This window comes from Pteronotus mesoamericanus, unplaced genomic scaffold (genome assembly GCF_021234165.1).
Source record: "Pteronotus mesoamericanus isolate MK-2021 breed Mesoamerican mustached bat unplaced genomic scaffold, CSHL_Meso_final contig_177, whole genome shotgun sequence".
Taxonomy (NCBI): Eukaryota; Metazoa; Chordata; class Mammalia; order Chiroptera; family Mormoopidae; genus Pteronotus; species Pteronotus mesoamericanus.
In genome coordinates, this window is record NW_026555073.1 from 3451400 (window position 1) to 3477893 (window position 26494).

Here is a 26494-nt window from a genome sequence, read left to right on the forward strand (position 1 = left end):
CCCCTCGTGGCTTGTATTACCACTCTCTACTGACCTTCGAGTCCCTCGCTCCATCCTTCCACACTTTCATTGGCAGGCTTACAATCTTCTTCACTTCCGGTAGACCCCTGACCTACAATTACCTATGAGAATTTCACCACTCACATCAGTGATATTTCCCATACTCTGTCCCCTTGGTTCTCATTATCCACACTTTTTTTTGCCATTTCTAATACATCTTCAGCCTTCATAGACTTTGTACCAATCTTTTAAATATCCCTCTATCATTATTCCAGCTGACAATTGTCCTTATGCCTTAAGTTTAACCATTATTTATATGACGGTTTAACATTTTACCAGAACAAAATGCGACAGAGATACCTCCCGCGACTTTAGGATGTAGGTACTAAATTACCTACATTTTACAGTTGAGGAGACTGCACTTCAGAGAGGTGAAACAATATACTTAATCTACAATTAGAAAGTGGGAGCTGCGCTTCTGGCTCCAATTTCCACTCTTTTTTTCCCTGCAGTGCTTTGCTGTCTAGGTTTACACACAGAGAAAATTAAATTAAGCCTTTATTTCAAGAACAGAACTGTTGTTACGGGTAAGTTTTCATCTTAGAATTGTGACTGTTGTCAGTACATTCAATTCAGTGGCAACATTTATTGAAAATCTATGTACCAGGCACTGTATAATACAACTTTTTTTGGTACTAAAATATCTATGAAGATTAAAAGAGAAGTAAGAATTTTCAGAACCTGAAATTCTGACATTTTTTTCTTACTAAGATTCTTTCTTGTGGTACAAAATAGGGCACTGTTTTTCTTTTTTTTTTCCCCCCATTAGCCAAATGACATTGCACCTGAAATGCATTTAATTTCCCAGGGATTAACGCGCACTAGATTAACTGTGGTTTCAATCAGCCTAATAGCTATTAAATGTCCCAAGTCAAAGCAAACTAAAGGAAGCAGTAACCTTACTGTCTAAACATGTTACCATGACATTATGACCTTTGATTAATAGTGATGGTTTCGTTTTCACATAGCAAAAAGTTACCACCCACTAAGGTCTAGGCAGAGTAAACTTTGTTTCTTAACACGTTCATGCCCTTTTAGACGGTTAGGCATTTATGTATAATCCATTTTATATAACATGGCATTTTAAGCCCTTGATAATTTGCTAAGCAACGCTTCTAAACAGGTGAAAAAGCACACACTTAAGCCAGTTACCTAGTGGGAATAAATTTAATTACGCCAACGCCCTGTACTGCTGGGTTGTGACTGTACCTTGCTCACAAACTGTCGCTGGTCCTGAGCAACATTTCTCACAAATGTGTGCCATTAAATTTCAGGGGATGGAGCAGGCAAGAAAATATAGATAGCTCAGCCAAAATCCATAGCTATTGTGTGCTGACTGTCTGCAGGGTTCTATAATCACTACCGTTGCATTGAACTCTGTAAATATGGTTGGTCAAAAATATCGTCTTAGAATATCGAAGTTAATATAATGTTGATTGTAGCAAGCAAATCCCACCCCTGGAATCTCATAGACCACAAATAAGGAACGATATCCCAAACTGAAACCAAGACACGAACTTCCAAGGCAGTAATGAGGTGTGACCCATGTTTTCCTTTTACAAAGAAATTACTTACTACAAATATTCTGAGAAATGATCACTAATTTACCTCTGCTTTCCCACCTAAGCATTGTTGCCTTCCCTTGGGTTTATGGCAGCAGTTCTAATCAAAGTTGTGTGTGTGTGTGTGTGTTTACCTGCAATCAGAGACAAGGTATTGGACTGCTCGGCCCATTATTATAGTCAAATAGTAATCTAATTAAATTACTTGATTGATGCACGCTCAAGCATCTTTAACATACTTTTTCCCATTCTCACCCAAGGACACACCCACTGATTTTAGAGAGAGGGTAAGGTGGGAGGGAAAGAGACAGAGAGAGACACATCGATGTACCAGAAAAACATTGATTGGTTGCCTCCTGTATGAACTCCGACTGGGAATCAAACCTACAACCTACGTATCTGGCCTGGCCTGGAATCAAACCCACAATTCTCAGTTTACAGGAGGTCAAAGCTCCAACCAGTTGAGCCACACTGAAGGCTCTTTAATATTTTTTGAGAAATATCACATTTTGTGTATCTCTGCCCTGTTTATATATAAAAAGCTAAAGCTATTATTCAAGACTGACACTCAAAATAGCTTTCATTCATCAGGTAAAAAACAATAGACATGGGGTATGTGTATATCTCAAGTGTCCTATCAACTCCATATAGTCACAGAGAGGAAACCTCCATCCATAAGAGCCACTATTATTCTGACCCAAAACTCATGTTGTCTTGGAAGGTTCCCTCTACTGCGTTTTTCAAGGCAATGAGGGCATTGTGTTGAGCCAACTCTAAAAGAGATCTTAAAACACACCCACAAACAGAATAAAAGTAAGAAGCTCTAAAAACCCATGATTTAGTAAATGGAAAATATCGCTAACCGGCACATCACAGTTTATGGTTAGGAAATGTCATCTTATTGCTGAGCATAGTCTTGTCAAAGACTTACAAGTAGGTGAGAAGCTGACTTTTGAGCCCACTGGGTTTGGATTATTACTGAGTGTTACTTGAACGTTATTGTAAATTATACATTGTATAAAACAAAGAATGAATATACACACAAAGGAGTGAAATTTTGTTTCCTGCTTTTCCGCCTTGACATCTCTTTTGCTAAAATAAGCAATTCTTCGGTTCTCATGCTCTTACTTTTTCTCTAGCTGGTTAAAATTTATTATCTGAACTTCAGGCACACTTAGGATGATTGCAAACTAAGAAAACCAAACAACTAACCTCCAAACTAATACCGTTAGGAACAGTGTGCTTCCAAAATAACTAAGAAAACAAACAGAAGAGGTCATTTGAGGAGGCAATATGTGAGCAGTTACAAGACAGAATTACTTCATTTAATCTTTATGTAAAATTTGTAGCTCAATGCCTGGCACATAGAGATTAATAAATATTAGTTATTATATAATTTCTCAAAATAAAATCACTTACCTTTAGTAAGTTTTAACACTTCTTTCTAGCTATGAAAACAGACACGATGTTAATTTAATCATTCCTTATCCTGGATTCCGTGATTCTTTATTTGGGTACCTAAAGATCCTACCACAAAGAAATCACGCGAGAAAAAAACATTTTAGTAATGGCATTTGTGCAAAAATAAAAAATAAAGATTTCACAACAATTTGAAACTATGAAAGTACTATGGCAAATGAATCAAACTTGAAGGTAAAAAAAAAAACCACCATAATTTTCATCATATGATGAAGGGATTATAATCAGCTATGAGAAAAAAATGTGCAAAAATGCTAAACATATCAAACTAGTTGTTTGGAGAGTCTAACAGGGGAGCCCAGTACTTGAATACGCTTGGCTAAATAAATGCTGTCTCCTAGCTGGGAAACTTCATAAAGAAGTGAGGCAGGAAAGCAGGACCTACCTGGCCAGCTACAGCCGTGAAATAACCTAGAAAAGCAATGCAGTGCTATTGACATGACAGCTAGATTTCCTTCCATCCACTTCAGCTTGATTTTAAAACATTTTTTCAATTACAGTTTATTACTTTCAATACTATTTTGTATTAGTTTCATTTGTACAGCCTGCTGGTTGGTTAGACAATCATATACTTCACAAAGTGCGCCCCCAATATTTCCAGTACTCGCCCGGCTCCATATTTCTCAGAATATTCCTATGTTCTCTGGGCTGTACTTTGCATCCCTGTGACTATTCTGTAACTGCCAGTCTGTACTTCTTAATCTGTTCACCTCTTTTACCCATTCCCCCAACCCCTCTGCTCTTGGCAACCACCAAGCAAAATTGCAAGAGACTCAGAGACACAGACAGCAGACTGGCAGTTAATGTTGATTTTTAAAATCATATTTGGAACCGTGTTTTGAGACCAGTCCCATTTTGGTGAATATGTAGATGTTCCATAAGGGAGAAATGCATGAGTGAAATGTGAAATCAAAAGTATTCATGATTATTCTGAATACATATTTGCTTAATTTGACCTTTGTTTCCTGAAAGGGGTCTGTCACTGAAGATCTGATTGCCACCTTCTAGAAATCTAGGTAGAGCTCAAATGTCAGTCTCCTTCTCTACTAGGAGTTCAGGTTCATTCCTGTAATTACACTTTTCTGCACTTAGGGAAATGGGTTTAAGGGAAGTGATATCCTTAGGGAAGTGTTGCCTGTGCTCTTTTCGGCTTGCTTCATCATTCTTGGTTAGCTGCTTTAAGAGAGAAATCTGTAAAAAACAAAACATAAAAAAAGCTATTTCCAAAATCAGTCGGCATTTGAGGTCACATCTAACCAGGGAGTTGGCTTCTTTCAATTTAACAAGTACTTAAGGTGCAACTATAGCATGTTTGATCAATATTGTACTACATACTATGGGGTATAACAAAAAGTATGAGCCTGTACAGAAAGTATCCAGCCATGCAGTAGGAGAGATAGAGGCGTTTATTGAAGAAGATACAAGAGACAAGAAACATTGTCCATAGGACAATGGCACCTCCGTCCCCTTCCAAGTCGGCACCTTGGGGCCTCACACAGTTCTCCCAGTTGCCTTCTGCTGCCCTGTTGTATTTTCCTGAATCTCATCGACAGTCTGACATCTCTTCCCTTTCAAAGGTGATTTAAGTTTTGGGAAAAGCCAGAAGTCACGGGGCGCCCAATCTGGGCTGTAGGGGGGCTGAGTCCCCTGGGGGATTTGATGTTTTGCAAAAAAACTCTGCATGAGACGTGATGCATGAACAGGCACATGGTTGTGATGAAGCTGCCAATCACCAGTTGCCCGTAGCTGTGGCCATTTTCATCATATTGCATCTCTCAACCAACGAAGAACATTGAGGTAGTACCTCTTACTAATTGTTTGACCTGGATGGGTGTGCTCGTGCTGGATGGCACCTTCCCACTCAAAAACCACAGTTAACATGGCCTTGGTCTTGCTGTGACTTTGCTGCACCTTCTGTGGGTGTGGAGAGCCAGGCAACTTCCATTGGGACAACCTGGCCTTCTTTCCAGATCATAGCGGTAGATCCACAATTCATCTCCAGTTATGACCTTGAGGAAATCTGGTTTGTTGGTAGCGCTTTGAATCAAGGCATGAGCAACTGCAGCACACTGTTCCTTTTCTTCTGGTAGCAGAGGCCATGGGACAAATTTTGTCACAATATGTTTCATGCCAAGATCCTGCATCAAAATCTCAGGCACAATAGTTTTTGGAATCCCCAGATCAGCTTCTAGGTCTCGCACTGTCAGTCGCCGATCTTAGTTGATTGCAGCCCATACACGTTCAATGTTCTGAGGTGCTCTGCTTGTAGCAGGCCTTCCAGAATGTGAATCACTTTCAACAGATTCTCGACCATCTTTGAAGCATTTGTGCCACACTTTTATTTGCACTGCACTCATGAAGTCATCCCAAAGAGACTTCTGAATCATTGGAATGGTTTCTGCAGAGGAATATTCAAACTTAATGCAAAATTTGATGCAGATTTGATTTGGTGCTCTCCTCAGTCATTTTGAATGCGACGGGCACACAGTCCACATGCTCACTCAACAGCGTCTACCACCCCCACTGACTAGTACAGTGAAGTCGTCATTGTTCACACATGCGCATTCCAGCCCACTTGCCTTGGCTGCCAGGTGACATCAATGCCGTGCAAACTGTTATTATATTAACAATGGCTGGACTTTTTCTGGACAGACTTTGTATGATTCATTCTTTTACTGTTAAATTTATTTCTTTTAAGTAGGGAGAGGGTGCTGAGAGAACAAGATTTACTTATGTAAAATAATATGAAAAATATCCGAGATAATTGAGCACAAAAAGCTAAATTGAATTAGCTTGTTGGCTAGCATAGTTTCAGTTTTCATGGTGGTAGTAGATCTTGAGATGGATTTCCAAGAATGGGTAAGATTTAGACAGACAGCAAGAATTAAAGGGTATCTGAAGCAGCGAAAATGCGAGTAAAGACTAGAGGCTAGAATAACATGGTGTATGCCCAGGAAAGTGAAAGTTACTATTGCTGGAACAGAGAACATGATAGGAAATAGAATATGTTACTATATTCATGTAAGCATTTAAAGATTTTATATTGAATACAAACAACTTGTTAATACTATGGCATTTAAATATGCTGTGTGATGATATTTACTCTACTAGTTTATCTATCTACTTAGGATTTTAGTTAGAAGACTACTCTGGGAAGTAATAGTTACTTCTCTAAGAAAGCAACTTGAAAGGGTACAGGGACAAAGTAACATTGTGATGCATTCAGACTTTTGAAAATGTGAAAAGTGTATATAGTAATAAAAACATGATAGTATACTGTATTTTGAGTGTGGTTTTTTTCTATTTAACTATATTTTTGAATGGGTTATAATTATCAAAGCTCATCTTTGAGCCTACGTAGTGTGGGTCAGTGGATTGAATGCCAGCCTGAGAACCAAAGGGTCGCTGGTTTGATTCCCAGTCAGGGCATATTCCTGGTTTGCTGGCCAGGTCCCCAGTAGAGGGTGTGCGATAGGCAGCCACACGTGGATGTTTCTCTCCCTGTGTTTCCCCCCTCTCTACACCTGTCTAAAACTAAAAATTTTTAAAAAGCTCATCTTTGCTTACTTTGCAGTCCTTTCACTTGCCTCAGCATGCGTGAGTTTTTAGGGTCTGCATCCAAAGGACAGGTTTAAAAGGAAGTATCATTGGTCAAACTTGAAGTCAGCATCCTCGCCAGCACCTGCAATTTGTTACTTTACTGATGACAGTCATTTTGACAGGTGTGAGGTGATGATATCTCATTGTGGTTTTAATTTGCATTTTTCTGATGATTAGGGACACTGAGCATTGGCCCTCTGTATGTCCTTTAAGGAGAAGTACCTATTCAGGTTTGCCCATTTTTAATTTGGTTGCTTGGGCTCTTTTGATGTTGAGTTGTATGAGTTCTTTATAAATTTTAGACAGTAATTATCTTCTTCCATACAATGGGTTGTCTTTTCATATTGTTGATGGGTTCCTTTGCTGTGCAAAACTTTTTAGTTTGATGTGGTCCCATTTGTTTATTTTTTCCTTTTGTTTCCCTTGCCTGAGGAGATATATCAGAAAAAATATTACTAAGGGAAATGTTTGAGATTTTACTGCCTGTGTTTACTTCTCAAAGTTTTATGGTTTTAAGTTGTACATTTAATTCTTTAATCCATTTTGAGTTATTCTTGTGTGTAGTGTAAGAGGGTGGTCTAACTTCATTTTTTGCACGTATTTGTGCAATTTTCCCAACACCGTTTATTGAATGGACTATCTTTACAAATACCACAGGATTTCATTTATATGTAGAATCTAATGGAGAAAATAAACTACCAAACGAAATAGAAAGTGACTCAGATGCAGAGAACAGACTGATAGCCCTCAGATGGGAGAGGTTTGGGGAGCTATGTGAAAATGGGGAAAGGATTAAGAGAAAAAACAAACAAACAGCACCTCATAGGCATAGACGACAGTATGATGATGACCAGAGGGAAATGGGGATTGGGAGCAGATGGAAGAGGGCAAAGGGGGGCACATGGTGACGGAAGGAGACTTGACTTGGGGTTGAGAGCACACAATGTAATATACAGATGATGTACATAGACTTGTACACCTAAGACCTATACAATTTTATGAACCAAGGTCTCCCCCAAATAAATGCAATAAAAAATAAAAAAAATTGAAGTTCATTTATCACACACATGCTTAGGAATATGTGTGTTTATAGGGCATCTTTGCCCCACATGCACTATCAAAGGTAGTATGAAACGCAACCTAATTGATTAACCTTGGGCATGGGAGGCAAGGTGGATAACAACGCTGAAAAGACTGGTACCAAAGGATATGAAGTGACTAGAACAGGTCTTATTTAGGACACTATTTGTAGTAATTTGTGTTTAGGATTTCAGAAGTCTCTGGGGTATAAGAATTTTCTATAGTTAGCCCTGAGCTACTCTTTCCAATATCTGATGGATTGGATATTCAGCCCAAGTAATAAATGGATGGCGTCCAACAAGAAATACATACAAATACATGGCATTGAAGGTTTATTTATTGTAACTTTAAGATATGCTAATAAATCAAGCTGACTTTCACTGAAAAGAGGCAAGTCCCAGTGAAATTAATTCTTCTATACTCAGTATAATTTGAATGACTCACATTTTCTTTTCCAAAATGGGACAGATGGGTAAGCCATGTGGTGATAATGGGCAATTCAGACATTTTGATTTACTTGTTTTACTATTTTATTTAAGCATCTATATATCAGAATTCTTATATCAATTATCCAAGTTTGCATTTTTAGGTCACTTAGACTTGTGTGAAATGAAATAAAAAATGTCATTCCAATGTTGCTTTTCCTTTAAATTCCTTGTATATTGAACAAAATGTATACCCAAAGGCAAAAAAGTTCAGTAGCTTGATTTATGTGATGACTTTGTAACGAGTTACTTGTATTAACTGGTTATTTCACTTTTTCCATTTTATATCAAAAACATCTGTGCATTTAGAAACACTTGATATCGTTTCTAATTGAGGTTGATGTTTTCTTCAGGTGGTAATTCAGGATGATGGCCCTGAAAAATTGGACCCCAAATATTTTGGAGAGTTACTTGCCGATCTAAGCCGCAAAAATACAGATCTGTATCACTGCCTATTAGAACATTTGCAGAGAATTGGAGGAAGGTATGGTAAATATCTCATTTGCCTTGACAGCGTAGCTATCAAACATTGGGTGATAATCTAGTATTTTTAACAGACCATTTTTAGAGAAGTTTCTGGTTGACAGCAAAACTCTAGTGCTTTCAGTGGAGAAACAGCACAGCTATGTAAACAGATATAAGCAAATGTCTCATTTTAAGAGTTAATGTTCTTTATGAAAATCATCAAAGAGATCACACCAGCCCTGTTAGAATCAGGGAAAGAATTCTGTACACCTTCTTTTGTACTGTATTTTGGTGGTAAATGCAGCCTCTTGGAGAAAGAACTCAAAAAAGATACATGACATACTATGACTCATTTTAAGATGCTGCACTTATGATACAAGCCAGCACATGACTGTTTTCACTGACGCGTTCCCAACAGATGAAGGCCAGAGTTCAATATACATTCAATGTATATTATAAACATTATATATTATTTTAATAATATATTGCATATGATGTATCAAGTATAAATTATATAATTATCTATAAAGGATTATAAATAAAATATGTATGTTACACATCCCCAAAGTTGTCTTCTACTACATAGTACATTCTACTAGGTGAGGCAAAAGTAGGTTTACAGTTGTTCATAGGAAAAGTAATGCAATAGTTAATAAATAATAGTACAGGAATAAACTTCATGTTTCACGTACTTATGATTGTAAACCTACTTTTGCCCCACCCCATATATGTGGTCATCTATCAGGCAAAACCTGGGAGAGCTCCACAAATTCATAAAAATCTGGAGGGGAAAGTCAGTAGAATTCTTTCTATTTCTGGCTCCCAAACTAGATTCTAGTATTTCTTAGACATCTTTGATCTGTTGTGCATCTCTTTTCCTCTCCATTTTTTCCATTTTTTTCTCCACTTATTAGCTCCTTTCTCCCTGACTCATTGCTTTATATTCATGACTGCAATCATTTCCTTATGATTACTCTCAACTTCCTTGCCTATGGATTTTTTTGTCTTTCCCACTTAGAGAAATCCCAGTTCTGGATTAGTTTAGCTCTCTGCTTTATTTATTGGTGGTGGTTGTTTTTTTTTAAATCACTTTCTCCTCCATCCAGTATCCAGCCCCCATCACCCCTAGAATTAAGCTCTTTTCTTTACCCTGGTTTCCCTGGTGACTGGTTTAGTGGGGACTCAATAAATATCTGTTGAATGTATGAAGGAATGCCTTCCGTCCCGCTACATCCATGCACTTACGCACTGTTATAGCAAAGGACGGTCATTTATTTGAATTGGAGTCATTATAAATGCATCACTCCCATTTTCAAAGCCAAGCCTTTATTACTGTTTATACTAATCAACACCTTCTCTGATTACCCAAAATACTATTTCACAGATTCACCCGTTTGAATACCTTAAACTCTTCCTGCACTCTGAGTAGTCAGTTATGTATTTTCTACTATGTGCTACACTGTGCTTTTTCTATATTATCTAATTTGCACCATAACCCTAGACTGTTTTATATGAAGACTCCAAAAGGGTAAATTACACACCTTCTGAGTGCTTGAGATGCATTCAAACATTTCTGAGTACTCTTTAGTTAGACACTGTGACTTAGCTTTTCTGCAGTGTTCCGTAGATACTGATTTCACTCTCGATGTTCCTCTTCCGTGCATTCATAATGCCCTGTGAATATCTCTCTCAAAGTATCACTTTGTAAAATCAGGAGCATATAGTTCAAAACATGTGGCCTTGACAAAGTCACGACTCAATGAAAGTTTTCAGAATGAGAGTCCAATATATTCTAAATGTATTGCCTCATGCTAGAGAGAAATAGACAAAGTAGCTGATCAAGGAAAATTTGATTATTTCATAATAATCATCCAGGGAAAGGTGTAATCTGGGGTTTTGAAATAACTTCTTCTAATTTAGGGGTTTGGATAAATCCACATGGATGACCTAAATGTGTAATTAAGCACTGCAAAGCTTTCAATGTCATTCCTAGAGTAGCTAAAAATACCAAAAACAAAAGCTCAAGTTCGTCTCCACATGGAACAGTCCACAATGGACAGGGTCTCAAAAGTGTGGCGTTTAAATGTTTTTGCTGGTCGTGAAGCTGCCAGTGTTTCTGCTCGTCATCCCTTCCCTCTTTCCCTTCTTTCTTTGTGTGTGTGTGTGTGTGTGTGTGTGTGTGTGTGTGTGTGTGTGTGTATTACATTTCCGTCTTCTTAGGAGATGAGAGGGAATGAAGTGAGTGCCCATTTATTTTTTCCTCCCAGCGTAATTGGAGCCTCCACCCCTCAGCGCTGAATAGAGGTGCAATCCACGCTGACCTTTCCACCTCTACCTCCCGCTCAGCTCTGCTCCCTCTCTCCCTCCTCTTTTGTCTCCACTTTTCATTCCAGGTTGCAATTCAGCCTGGAGCGGGCTCCAGGGTCAAAATTAAGGAAGGCTGTTTCATGAGGCCATTCTGGATACTGTTTAACATTCTAACATTAAGAGCTGTTGACTGTTTCTTGTTTTGTTTCTTTGTACTGTTTTCTTATTTGTAGAAAAAAGGAAGGGACTAGGGACATATACATTCGGTCGGCATTGGAATTGGAATTTTAAACATAAAAGGCCTGTTAATACAGTGATGACTTCAGTTAACAGTAATGCAAGACTACTAAAACTGCATTGGGAGTCATATTTTAACTTGTTTTACCTTCCAATATATGCATGCAGGTACTTTAGTAAAATATTAAATAAGTAGAAGATACTTCATTTTATTTTGCTAGGGCCTCCCAACAATTTCTATTATTTTGGGTGACACAGGAAATACCACATACATACATACATACATACATACATACATATATGATTGGACATATGCAGTTACGTCTTGGGCAATGGAATCTTGAGCTCTCCTTGTACATTTTTAAGAATGCATGCAACAGGTTTTGCATACTGAGTGACCCATTTATTTCAATAAGCAATGCATCGCTCATAAACAGTTACTTAGAAGGGAAATGTAGGAGCTAATGTACTCTTAATATCTCTAAAACACATTTCTGTTTTACTGAGGATATGACGATTGCAGATCTATGATTTTCTAAGACTGTCTTATTGTAGTGTAATGTATTCTATCTTGCTTTCAGAACATGTGTCCTGGTTTTTTGTTTGAGAAGTGTGTTCACTGTATGCATTTTGGGCCCAATTCTTTCACTAAGTGCAGATGGAGCAAGTAGGCAAAAATAAAAGCCACTGCGCCCCCCCCAGAACTGCATCCTTCCCAGGTTTCACCCTAAAGAAGCAAGTGCCAAAATGATATAATCACGAACAATTCCCTTGCAGCGTTTTCCTACCAAACATGGCTTCAAAAAGAGCCTTCCAACCCTCATGGCCAAACCCTCATTTTGATGCTGGGCGTGCTATTATTCTACTAAACTTTTGGTCATGTTGCTTAAGGTCTGTTCCTATACCAACATTCAAATATCCTTGAAGCTTTGCCTCTGCTAATTGTTCTGTAGCATAGACTGAATGAGTTACTCAGTCCTGTCTTGCAAGTTTGGATTTTTGATAAAACTTGATGACACTATATAGAGAAGCTGGAATCAGCATTGGAATGCGAGGAGCAAAGGAAGGTGTAAATAGAGAACAACTGTTATCATTATACATTCACTCAGGTAGCATTTATTGCCAGGCTCTGAAGGGCTGGTGTGAGCGGATGGTACTAACCAATTCTGCATATTCTGTTGGCTTGTTATTTCGGTATTGTTTATTTGGAACAGACTAGCTAGCTACAGGAAAATTATCTTCTTTATATTTGTAAGTGCCATTTAGTTATTGCAATTTTTTCATTTGGATTATAAATTGGATTATACATTGAAATTTTTTCATTTGGATTATAAATTATGATATATTAAAAAGTGAGATAAAATAAATAGAACATAAATATTTATAATGATCAATGCATACATTTTCCTAAGGTTGTCTTTTTTTCTTTTCATTCTTGCAGCAAACAGGACCTTGAGTCCACAGATGAGGTAAGTTAAATTCAAACATATTTGGTAGCAAGGCAAATTCCGATATTTGCACTAATAATATTATTTTAGTTTGGTGCCTTTATTAGACTGGGAACACAGCTTCATTTGCTATCTTCATTAAACTGAGAACAAGAAATAATGATCATTTTGCTTTTGAAATGATATAGCCATTTATATCTTTGTAACGACTGTAAAAGTAGTAATCTTAAATCCCTCACACCAAAAATTGTATCAGTTGGCACTTTATGATTCAAAACATTTAGAACATTTAACATTTCATTGACTATATAGTCTCTGTTTTATAAAACGGAAATCTACATTAGCTAAATAAATAGCAAATTCAGTTTCAGTGTATTTTGAAAACATGTATGTTCCATGTCAAAGAGCCAGCAACTTGAAGTATTTTTTCAGGTGTTAATTCTATTATATATGCAAGGCTTGTTAATAATTACTTTAAATGGAATAAGTCATCAAATAGAGAAAGAACAGATTTCAATGTAATAAAATATTTTTGAATTAATATTTATGTGTTTCCAATGTATTGACATATTGCATTTATTATAATTATTCAGTAAGCCCTAAATTGCCTTTAAAAATATTGACTTTAGTTCAACTTCTCACTTAAAATCAATTGAAGCTTCTAAACTGCTGTAGCAACATCATCTTGCAAAAATCACCACAGCTCTATGTAAATTTTCAATAAACTCTTAATATTATTTTATTTTCCCAAATTTTCATTGTTTAAAATCAGCCTCTTAAATGTCGTATCTGCCACAAAACAAAACTTCTGGGAGGTTTTGAAAGAGACACTGAAATAAAGCGTTTAATGGGATTTAAGAGGCCATTCTTTTGTTTTTAAATTACTCTTTTTAAAAAAATAGAAATGGAACATATGATTGGTTGCCCAAAACTTTTCCCTAAAATGCCTGAAATTCAGGGTTCTTTCTGAGGTGAATGTAGTATAATCTATGTTTTAAAAGTAAGAACCGATAAGCCTAGAAATGAAATTTTTAACAACTATTACCTGAAAAGTAAAATAATATTCTCATGTCCGTAAAAATAAGCCCGATGCACAAAAGTCTGTGGATTAAAATACTAATGGATAAGCCTCTCTTTTCTTACAGTTGGAAGACATTGAATCTTTGATTCCTAAAGGATTGTCAGAGTTTACGAAACAGCAAATTCGCTATATTCTGCAGGTGAGTTGGGATCAAGAGCAGGTGAGAGAGCAATCCTAAGAAACCACTAGGTTACGATGCTTCCCTAAGAACAGAAATTTTCTAATAAAAATCATTTTTCGCAAGAGTTGATTATATTTTGATTTTGATTGCCTTACAGTTTGGTCAGACCGTCAAACACTAGTCGTACATGACTAGCACTCAGGAAAGCCTTCTAGAAATATGGGATTAGGGTAGGTTCACAGTTGAGAGACTGCGAAACACAGAATTCGTTCTCGTAATATTATTTATTAATATTGTATTCTTTTCCATATGAACAACTGTCAACCTACTCTTGCCCCGCTGTTGATTATTCCTTAGTGTCTTTCATTAATTATTCCTTTGTCTTGCCTTGCTACCTTGTTTTCCTAAATGTAGGAAGGCTAGAGACCACCGGAGAAGTTCTCCTATAATAAAGGGAGAGATAGACTAAGATAGGTAGTGTGGGACTATGACTAAAAAAAAAAATACATGTGTCAAAGAAAGGATTCTGAAGATAATTTGGTTTTGTCTAGTGAAGACAATCTCTACGTTTGATATTTGTTCTCACATCTTTGGTGATCATCTGAATTTTGGGCCTCGTGTCATATTTGTAAAACTTAAATGATTATTATTTTTAGTGGCCCACAGTCTGTGTTATAAAGAGACGGTGGCATGGGGAATGAATCTTGGCGACATCCTTGATAGTATATCTGGAGGTGGGATGTTTATCCAAAGCGCATTCATGGCCTATTTGTACAAAAAAAAATTCTTCCAAGGATTTTTGCATCTAAGATCATGAGAGACATTGGTCTGTAGTTTTCTTGTATTATCTTTGGTTTCGTTATCAGAATAATAATGCTTGCTTCATAGAATGAAATGAGATGTGGTTCTTCCTTTTCTACTTTCTGGAAGGCACTGCGTAGACTTGGTATTAATTCTTTGAAACATTTGGTAGAATCCCTCAGTGAAAATATCTGCACCTGGATATTTTGTTTGGCAGGAGTTTTTTAACATTCTAAATTCAATGCCTTAATAGTTATAGGTCTATTCAAATGATCTGTACCCTATTGGATGAGTTGTGGTAGCTTGTGATTGTCAAGGAAATAGTGCATTTCATCTCAATTGTCAAATTTAGATGCCTGTAGTTGTGCATAGTATCCCTTTACTATCCTTCTGATGTCTGCAGGGTCGGTATTACCAACCCTTATTTAATTGCTAATACTAGTGATCTGTGTCTTCTCATTAAAAAAATTATTTATTTTTCTTGTTCAGTTACAGTTGTCTCACCTTTTTCCCTGTTGCTCTCCCATGCCCCGCCCACCCCACTCCAACTCCCACAATCGGTCCCCAACCCATTGTCCATGAGTCCTCAACTCATGTTCCTTGACTTTATTTGTCAGTCTTCCTGGAGCTTTATCATGCTTATTGATTTTTTTCCCCAAAGAACTAGGTTTTAGTTTTATTGATCTCCTCTACTGTTGTCCTGTTTACACTGCCACTGATTTTTGCTCTTGTCTGCAGTGTTTATTTACTTTGCTTACTTTTGATTTATTTTGCTCTTCTTTGTCCAGTATCTTGCTATAGGAAGTGAGATTGATTTAAGGCCTTTCCTGTTTTCTAACGTAAGCACTAAAATATCCTCTCGTCATGGCTTTAGCTGTGTCCCTCCAATTATGATATGTATTCTCATTTTCTTTCAGTTCTAGGCATTCCTCTTACCGTTTTAATTTATTGAATGTATTGGAGTGACACTGGTTAATAAAATTATATAGGTTTCAGGTGTACAATTCTATAAGACGTCATCTGTACACTGTACTGGGTGTTCACCACCCCAAGCCAAGTCTCCTTCCATCACCATTTACCCGCCATTTACCCTGTTTACCTCCCCCCACCCCCTCTTCCCTCTGGTAACTTACCTCCCTTGAGATTTCTGCTTAGAGATAAAGGAAAAGAAAAAGAATCTCACTAAAACCTACCAAGTGGAAGTGGATTATTTTTAAGTGTGCTGTTTTGTTTCCAAGTGCTTAGAGATTTTCCTGTTGTCTTTCCATTATCAATTTCTAGTTTGATTCCACTCTGAGTGGAGCGCACATATTCCATATGAAGGCAATTCTTTTGAAATAGTTAACTTTTGTTGTACGGTAAAGGATACGGCCTATCTTGCTATATGTTACATGGGCACATGAAAGGAATGTGTACCTGTTGTTGGATAGAGTCTTTTATAAATGGTGATTAGATCCTTTGTTTGATGCCGTTGTTGAGTTCTTCTATGTTCTTGCTCCTTTTCTGCCAAGTGGTTCTATCAGTTGCTGAGAGAGGGGTGTGGAAGCCTTCAGTTGTAACGGGGGATGTGTCTATTTCTCTTTTCAGTCTATCAGTTTTTGTTTCATACATTTTGCAGCTTTCTTGTTTGGTTCATAAACATTCATAATTGCTATCTATGTCTTTTCGGTGGACTGACGCTTTTATCATTATGTGATAATGGTAATCGTCTTTGTTCTGAAGTCATTTTTATCTAATGTAAATATAACATGCCTGTTTTCTTTTGATTAAAGTTTGCACAGTATAATTTTTCCAACCTTTTACTTTATATATATGTATATACGTGTGTGTGTATATATATGTGTATATGTGTGTGTGAGTGTATATATATATAGAGAGAGAGAGAGAGAGAGTTGACAATATTACAGATGCCCTCCCTTTTGCCCACCTCCACCCAGCCCCCAACCCCGGCCTTCATCTCATAGTTGTCTGTGTCCGTGGGTCATGCATATACGTTATGTCATCATCTTTCACCCTGTCGCCCCTCCCCCACCCCTCTGACAGCCGTCAGTCTGTTCCATGCGTCCACGCCTCTGTTTCTATTTTGTTCATCACTGTATTTTATTCATTAGATTCCACATATAAATGAGGCCCTTATGGTATTTTTCTTTCTCTGACTTGCTTGTTTTGCTTAGCATAATAATCTTCAAGTATAATACAATGTAATTATATATAATTATAATGATATATTATTTAATTAATAGATAATATATTATAATATTAATATAACATTACATAATAAATATATACATGTTATTTCTTCCTTCCTGATGCTCCAAATTCCTCTTTGTATCACTGTTTCTCTTACGCTGTTCTTTCAAGGTAGGTTTTAGTGAGATTCTTTTTATTTTCCTTTATCTCAAAATGTGATTTCCCCTCCATTCCTAAAGGATATTTTCATTACATACAGGATTTGTAGTTGACAGTTCTTTTTTCAGCATTTACAATGTGTATGTTACTTTCTTCTGGCCTCTATGGTTTCTGATAAGAAATCTGCTGTAATTTGAAATGTTACGCCTAATACTTAAGATTTCTCTTGCTGCTTTCAAAATTTTATCTTTAGTTTTGAGAAATCTGACTAACTAATCTAGGCATGGATTTCTTTGGATTTATCATATTTGGACTTTGTTCTATGTCTTGAATACGTATGTTCATGATTTTTGCTAATTTGGAGTTTTCAGTCATTTTTTCAAGTACTTTTTCAGCTCCACCCTTACTTCTTTCTAGGCCTTTGGTGGCATGAATGTTAGATATGTTTTATACTCCCACAGGTCTCCCAGGCCCTGTTTAATTTTTTTCCAATATATTTTCTCTCTGATGTGCAGATGGAGTACTTTCTATTTCCTATTTTCAAGTTCACCAATTCTTTGCACTATACTTTCCATTCAGTTTTTTAATCCATCCAGTGAGATTTTTGGTTTTTGGTTACTGAGCTTTTCTTTTCTTTTTTAAAAGATTGTATGTATGTATGTATGTATTTATTTATTTTAGACAGAGGGGAAAGGAGGAAGAGGGGGAAAGAAACATCCATGTATGGTTGCCTCTCGCACCTCCCCCACTGGGGACCTGGCCCGCAACCCAGACATGTGCCCTGACTGGGAATCGAACCGGCAACCCTTTGGTTCGCAGGCCGGCACTCAGTCCCCTGAGCCACCCCAGCCAGGACAGAGCTTTTCAATTCTAAAATTTTCATGCACTTATTCTTTATATCTTCTATTTCTTTTTGGAGACTTCCCAGTTGCAAGTTGAGAGTTTCCTGGTTCTTGGCAGTGATTACTCAAATTGAAACTTGGACATTTTGAGTATTGTGTTATGCCTCCGGATCTTCAAATCTTCTTTATCAGCAGGCCTCCCCTGATGCTGACACCAAGGGGGCGTGCGGGCGCTGTTTGTTATTGTGAGCAGGCGGGTGGAAGAACAAGTTTCGCACTTAACCTTTGCTGACGTTTATCAGAAGAGCTTCTTGTTCCTCCTGAGCAGAGGTCAGCACTGTGGCTCTCTACCGAGGCTTTTGTAGGGCCTGCTTTAGATAGGACGGGGTGCCTCAATATTGTTCCCCGTCTTGGCCTTCACTGGCGCTGCAAGTGGGGTGGTCTCATCTCCACTGGACAGTGATAGAAGTCCTTACTTGCCACCAAGCACCCACCGACATCCCCCTAGCGGGGACGTGGAGCAGTATCTGGTTACTACTAAATAAGGTGAGAGAGCACAGCGTCCTTTCGTAGTCGCAACAGACAATGCAATGCCTGAGGTCTCGGTTTTGATCAGTGGGGATGGAAGCCCCATCTTTCCACCCTCCCTTTTCCTGGTGACTCGTGTTGGTGCGCCTTGTTAAGGTCTGTTGAGGGGGAAAGTCTAGGCTTCCTTCCTGGCTCTTGATGGCTTTGGTGGGAGTAGAGCCGTTGAATTCCCTCCCACCCCCGTGGCGTTTAGCTGGAGAAGAGGGATTATTATCTAAAAGTTCTCCACCTCGCTAAGCTCCCCTTTTCTTGGTCCTTTGCCCACAAAGAGCAGGCTTTTCCGGGGACTTTTGTTATTTGTATTGATTGGTGTTTCTGGCTTATTGATTTCCCCAACACCAATCTGTGATACATGAAGCACAAAGAAATCCCAGGAACTCACTTCTGTATTGTACTTCCGGTCCCAGTGTTCCCTACCAGACTGCCTTCTTTTCACCTTTCCAAGTTTTTTATACACAAACACCCAGGACTTTTAGTTAAACTTAGCAAGAGGAATAGGAAAAAGTATTTCTACTTCATCTTTCCAGAAACTACAATTGACTTTAAATATGTTTTTCTTTAAAGAAAGTAGTTTAACTTAGTAAAAGTGTTTTTATCCCACTTGGTTAAAGTTTTAAATGTTTCTATACTTTAAGGTTAAACTTAACTAGTATATTTTCTTCTCATCTCAGGCAAAATCCAGGCATTTGGCAGCATACTTAGGAAGGTGCATTTTATTATTTGAAGGTTGACCGTGTCATTTTTTGAAACTTTAAATAAAGAATAAAAGTAAATTTGAGAATGTGATGATAAATTTCTATCTTGTGAAACTGATATTAGTTCATCATGAAAAAAAATAATAGACTCTATCCTAATTGCATAGCTACCATCTCTTCAGGAGAATTGCTTGAATTACTTATGCATGTTATTAGTAATATTGCCATATCAACAATGAAACTGCCAATAAGTTTGCTTGTAGCAACAGAAAAATAAGATCACCATCACTTCTATCGCTTCGTTTGAAATGTTAGTGAAAATAAACCATTAATCATTCTCTCCCTCCAGATGAGGGGGATGTCTGAAAAATCTCTCCGGCTGCTGCTCTCCACATTCAGCAACATACGAGAGGAACTTCGGCATCTTCAAAACGACTTGACAGTAACATTTATTTTAATTTTTTCTTTCCCAAGCCTTTCTGGTTCCTACCTTCCTAGCATAGAAATCAAGGCGTTCAGTCTACCTTTTTAAAGTTTAGTACAACACAACTTTGTCCTTAACCTAGACATGGTTACTTTCATGAAACAGTTAATTGAGGCTGAGAGCAGAGAAAAGCTGTCCTGTGTAAAAAGAAAGAAACTTGAGAATGCACTTATTAATTAGTTTGGAAGTAAGGTAATCCACCCCTTAAAGCTCAGGAGTAGCTTGTAAAATTGGAATGCGTAATCTGACTCATTGAATGGGAATTTCCCCCTTTTCTGTAATAATAGAACACATCTTGAATTTCTTTGAATACTTGAAAATGTCTTTCTCCAAGAATTTAAGCTTTTCTTTTTTAATTGTTGTTCTTGGTGCCATCAGCTAGATACACTCAGAATATTTTTCATACAATGAATAACTCCTTGAGGACTTTTGAGTTGGAGTCTTTTTTTTCTTGATTCTGATGAACACATTTAGACTTTACTTTGAAAATTCACCACCTTAACAAGGAGTCTTTGTAGACTGGGGTAAAATGTTAAAATCATTCAAAAGGTTCTGCTTCATTGGACTTTCAATTAGTCAGTACATCAAGTTGTCTCTTTTAATGTGCAAGTTTTTAAAGTCTCAATGCTTTTGTATCCCATATTTTGCTTAAATTAAAAAGTGCTGTTTATTAAGCAACTACAAATGAAAGGTGCTTATTTAAGCCTTTCAATGAGTCTTTGTTTTATGTGACTTTGAACCAGTTTCTGTAATTCTGAGTCATAACGAATAATTTTGTTTTAGTCCCTGGAAAATGACAAGTTAAGACTTGAAAAAGACTTGGTTTTCAAAGAAACTCAGATAAAAGAATATGAAGAACTCTTGGCATCGGTGAGAGCAAATAACCGTCAGCAGCAGGTAATTTGATATTTTCATTGATGATAAACTAGATTGATGGCTTTTCCTCTGCATAATTACTAGCACACTGGAGTTCTGAGATACAATCCAAACGCAATTAAAATATGATGGAACAATTTGTTCATATGAGAATCGAGTGGTTTTTGATATTTCCAATGACTGAAAAGCCTCTCAGAAAAAGATAACCTTAGGTATTTTAGATAGTAAGTTGACACAGTCCACATTACCTGTGCTGTTGGGTGACAATAATCGCATAAATATTAAAAACCTGAGTTCACTCATTGATTTAATCTACTCACATGTCATGAAAAAAGTTTTTTAAGGATCTTAACGTGTGGTCGTTCAATAAATAAGTGAAAGAATCAACTCTAGAAGCATTCTCCAGATGTCTGAGCAGAGTTGATTCCTAGGAAATTGTATTGAGTCTCTGAGGATGATCCTTTCCTAATCTTCACTCCCATGAGAAGTCCCAGTTGTCACATAAATAATCAGGCACATGGTGATTTTGGTGCCTTCTAGAAGGCAGGGCACAGTATTGCCAAAGACTAACAAGAGTCAGTTTGCTAAATTGATACATAGAAAATTCATCTAGTCTTGATTCCTTCTCTCATAAGATAGCCAATCAGACTAAGGGCCAAAACCTACTGTAATATTTTACCTGGCTGATTCAACTTACGATTTAAAGGTCAATATCTAAGAAAACTAGGCATGGAAAAATATTTGCTTCATTCATAGAATTAATCAAATACAAGAGCGTTATGCCCCCTGAAGTAGAACCCATTCATCTTATTTACTTATATGTTTTCTTTACAGCAAGGACTTCAGGACTCAAACTCTAAATGCCAATCATTGGAAGAAAGCAATCTCTCCCTTCGACATACACTGTCAGACATGGAATATAGATTAAAAGAACTGGAATACTGTAAACATAATTTAGAGCAAGAAAATAAAAATCTTAGAATGCAGGTATTAAATTTTTGTGTTAAATACATGTTATTGCCTTCGTTATACTATTGTGATCTTAGCATTGGAAAATATATATATTTGTAGTTCGACTGTATAACTATATATATGCAATCCTATTTATTTTGAGAACAAACATGGACTTCTTTCTGATTGATTATTTCAATTTCTCATTTAACCGTGTGACTTTAATCAATCTTGTCATTCAATGTCCACTTCGTTCAGAACAACCCAATCACAGAAAGTTGTGTTGTCTTGGGTAGGTCTCCGAGACTTGCACAGGCCCGATGCTGCAGGCTAAAATGGACGAGGTTGGCAACCATTACATGGAAATGGTAAAAAACTTAAGAATGGAGAAAGACAGAGAGATCTGCAAACTAAGGGTATGTTGATCCTACACTGCATTACAAAGACCAGCACAACATTTCTAATAGGATAACAATGGTTTCGAGCTTAAAGCCACATGAAAAAATCAAGTGAAGGTAGTTTCAGGAATATGCCATAAACCCTTTTCTTTAAATGCGTAACACTGTGTATAGAATATTGCTAAATCGTTTTCTCATGTAGCTTAATGCTTTCTAGGAAATGAAAGGAAAAAAGACACTGACTTCAGGGTTTGGGTTTTTAATTTTTATCTATTTATTTATTTGATAGCAAGGGGACCCTTTATGATCTTGCTTGAAGCATTCTTATGCAGGCAAGAGCAACGTTTGAGATGATCATGCATATACACACTTGACTTTGAGGGATGATACATAGCAAGACCTTTGTCAAGCACAAGGATAGAAATAGTGTGGAATTATGTACAAGTAATTGGCATCAAAATTGGGGTGATACTTGTGGGAATAAGTATACATTGCCTCATCTTGTAATTTTAGGTAAAATTGAGTCAATTTAATGATTCCTAAATGTAGCTAAATCTGTTGAATATTTTAATGGAAAACTGACTGCAGGTGTTTCTCACTGAATATCACTGTACAATCTGGACCAAAAATCAACATACAACAAAATATAATTTCTTCACAAGTCTAGTGAGTTCAGCAAACAATTCTCCACTTTTTTTTTCCATCTCAATGTTACTATAACACTTCAACTTCATGGCCATCTATGCACAAATAATGGACTAAAGAGGAAAATGGGCAGGATTTGGAAGGGTCAGAAGACCTGTCTTAAGAGTTCGTTGCAATCATGCTTTTCATTGGCTGTATTATCTCTGTGTCATTTAACCTCTCTGCATCTCATCTACCTGTTTTGTGAGCTATTATATAACACCTCACAGGGCTACCTTGAGAATTGGGATAAGTCAGGCAGGAGGAATATTTTGTCAACTGCAAGTCATGACATAGTAGCTATTACTACTGAGTTTGCCTTAGAATTCGGAGGAATCTCAAGTGCCTGTTTTCTTAGCATTATTTTAATTATCGCTGCCTAAGACTGTTGCTTAGGTGATGCTTTCTCCTAAACAGTAAAGGCACTTTAAAAAAAAATGACAAATTTCTAATTTGCATTTCAATTCATATTTTACATTCATAAAGCTCTGTAAGTGTTTATAGCTATTAGTATTTTGCTCTTCATTTCATGGCTAGCTATATGACTTTATGTCACTTGGAATTCAGTTACTTATTGTGTAAATGAGAATTAAAATAATTCTTGTTTCTTTTTAAATCTTTAGACTCAATTAAATCAGTACCAAAAAGACGTACTGAGAAGAGAAGGAAGTTGCAGTGACTTCCAATTCAAGCTTCATGAACTGACAAGCTTGCTGGAAGAGAAGGATTCCCTTATAAAGCGCCAATCAGAGGTGAGTACACAGAGGTAAGGGCACAGGGGAACAATACAGCTCAGTCCTGCAAGATAACCACTGTCCGTGAACCAGAGGAAGACACGTTGCCAAGACTCCCTTTATTCATGAAGTAGAATGTGAGTGTGGAGAGGCGGAAGATTCATATTTCAGGAGAAATAATTCAAATGAAAGCTAGAGTTGAAGCAAATATAAGTGCCATTGTTCATTTAATATTTTTAAGACATTGATTTTATAGGTCATTACCTGTGGAACTCCCAGTAAGACTGAGAGCTCTTCACTAGATTATTAGCTGTTTTAGCAGGGGACTGTGTTATATTCCTCTCTGTATCTGTAGCACATAGTCCAGGATCTATTATAAAAGCAGTACCAAAGGGAAGAACTACCAAAAATAGTGGCTGATATCGTATTGCTGTTATTGAACAAATGGTACTTGTAGTAAGGTTCAGTGATCAACTTTCTGTTGAGAAATAATAACCTGCTTCCATACTGAAGTTTCAGCACTTTCGTGCTCTGGCTTTACTTGTCAAGCTTTTTAGGACAAAAACTTCCACGTCATCTTGAGAGCCATGTCCATTCAATCTCATGTTATCCCTCAAATATAGAAATCCTATACCAGTTAGTGGATTCCTATACAGACATATAATGTAACTTATTGGGTACCATGAAGCAAGAATGTGTAGTATTCAACAAGTGCGATTAGAACATTTTTACCTCAAGGCTAACAAGGAAGAAAAACAAGTAATTATTCTTCGGAACATTGTTAAGCGATTGAACAACATTCTTATCTCGTGTTTCTACTGTTTTCAAATGATTATACTTGTCTTTAATTTGCAAGGAACTCTCGAAGTTGAGACAAGAAATATATTCATCTCATAACCAAGCTTGCAGTAGTGGAAGGACTACAATTACCACTAAAAAGTAATGTATTTTTAATGAAATTTCATCTGGTTTTAGTTATTATATAATCCAAGTTATAGCATTAAATTTATGTGTGCGTGTGTGTGTGTGCGTGTGTGTGTGTTATAGCAATATATAAATTTATTTATAACCTTAGAGCTTGGTGTGTTTTGCAGGCCAGGAATTCTACTAAAGAAACAATTGCTTAATCCGAGGTCATAGAAACGTAAACCTATGTTTTCTTCTAAGAGTTTTACAGTTTTATCTATTATGTTTAGTTCTATGATCATTTTGAGTTAGTTTTTATATGGTGTAAAGTATGGATCCAAGTCCGTTCTTGTGCACAGGGATACTTAGCTGTCCCCGCAATAGTTGAATATTGAATATACTAATCTTTCCCCTATTGAACTGCCTTGGGACCCTTGTCAGTATTAAAACAATCATAAATATAAGGGCATATCTGTAGGCTCTCAAGTAGATTCTCAGTTGTACTCCATTGATCTATTTGTCTGTCTTTATGCCAGTACCATACAGTCTGGATTAGCATAGCTTTTTTTTTTTTTTTTTTTTGGTTAAGTTTTGAAATCAGGAATGAGAGCTTTCAAGACTGCTTACGCTATTTTGGGTCCTTTGATATTCCATATGACTTTTAGGATAAACTTGTCAATTTCTGTAAAAAAATTTCCATTGAGATTCCTACAGGAATTTAATTGAATATGTAGAAACTTTGGGAATTGTCACGTTAATTAACAATACTAAGTTTTCTGACCCATGAGCATGGGATCCTTTTCCATTCAGATCCCCTTTAACTTTTTAAAACTATATTGTGTAATTTTCATTGCATGCATCTTGCACTTATTTTGTTAAATTTATTTCTAAGTATTATATTTTTTCCTCTCAAATTAAATTAATTTGCATGACATTTGTTAATAGGGCCATATAGGTTTCAAGTGGACATTTCTATGATACATGGTCTGCATATTGCATTGTGTGCCCACCACCCAAAGTCAAAGCATCTTTTGTCACCAAATATTCAGCCCTATATTCTTGTTGATCTTTTCATTTTCAGATTGTACATTGCAACTGTATAGGATTAAAATATATTTTTGTGTATTGACTTTGTATTCCTTAACCTTGCCGAACTCATTTATCGATTCTAGTAATTTTATTGGATTTATTAAAAATTTTTGTTTCTAAAAGATCATACCACTTACAAATATAGTGTGACTTATTCATTTACAATCTTGGTGCATTTTGTTTCATTTTCTGATCTAACTGCCCCAGTAACTCCAGTGATGTGAAAGAGAAGTGACAAGAGTGAATATTCCTGTCTTGTGGTTTCTCTCAAGGACTTTGTGCATTTTTTCTCAGTTATCGAGTTTTGGGGGCATAAATTCATGATAATTTCCTTTATTATGCCTTTGTAACAAAGGTTTTTTTTTTTATTATGCTTTAAAGACATAGGATCACCCTTTTTAAAACAAAATCATTTAGCTATGACCGACATATAACATCGTATTAGTTTCAGGTGTACAATATGATCCTTCATATGCATACACTGCAAAGTGTGTACGTCTCAGTCTAGTTAACCTCCATCACCACACTTCATTACAAATTGTTCTGTGGTAAGAAATTTTAAGATCTACCCTTCCGGCAACTTTCAAACATATGATAGAGTAGTAGTAACGACAGCCATCACGCTATACATCACATCCTCAAGACATTGATAAGTGGAATTTTGTACCTGTTGACCATTTTCACCCATTTCTTCCACTCCTCACCACGCCCCCGCCCGTCTCTGGCAACCACCAATCTGGTCTCTGTTTCTGTGGGTTTGTATTTTTTTTGTTCCACATGTAACTCAGATCCTATGGTATTTGTCTTTTTCTGACTTAGGAGTATTGTCATAAATGGTAGGATTCCCTCAATTTTTAATGGGTGTATAATATTCCATTGTGTGTGTGTGTGTGTGTGTGTGTGTGTTTATACGTTAATTACTAGATCATACGGTAGATCTATTTTTACCTTTTTGAGGTATCTCCCTCCTGCTTTCCACAGTGGCTGCACCAGTTTGCATTCCCACCAATAGTGCACTAGGGCTCCCTTTTCTCCACAGCCTTGTCAACACTTGCTATTTTTTGTCTTTTGGATACAAGTCATTCTAACAGGTGTGAAGTGATAACTTCCCTTTCTTGGTATTGGAAAATTACGTGTTATCTCTTTCTTTAATAACGTTTGGTTAGAGCTAT

At 36.8% G+C, this 26494-nt stretch overlaps 1 protein-coding gene across 1 annotated transcript in view; it reads left to right on the plus strand.

Moving 5' to 3' along the window:
• Positions 1–26494, plus strand: part of POF1B (POF1B actin binding protein) — a 64308-nt gene that overhangs the window by 31626 nt on the left and 6188 nt on the right. Inside the window, exons 6-14 of the mRNA XM_054566593.1 lie at positions 8620–8750; positions 12717–12744; positions 13869–13943; positions 19550–19642; positions 20468–20581; positions 21395–21547; positions 21808–21927; positions 23217–23345; positions 24184–24266. Of these exons, the coding sequence (XP_054422568.1) occupies positions 8620–8750; positions 12717–12744; positions 13869–13943; positions 19550–19642; positions 20468–20581; positions 21395–21547; positions 21808–21927; positions 23217–23345; positions 24184–24266 (926 nt within the window). The remainder of the gene's footprint in view (positions 1–8619; positions 8751–12716; positions 12745–13868; positions 13944–19549; positions 19643–20467; positions 20582–21394; positions 21548–21807; positions 21928–23216; positions 23346–24183; positions 24267–26494) is intronic.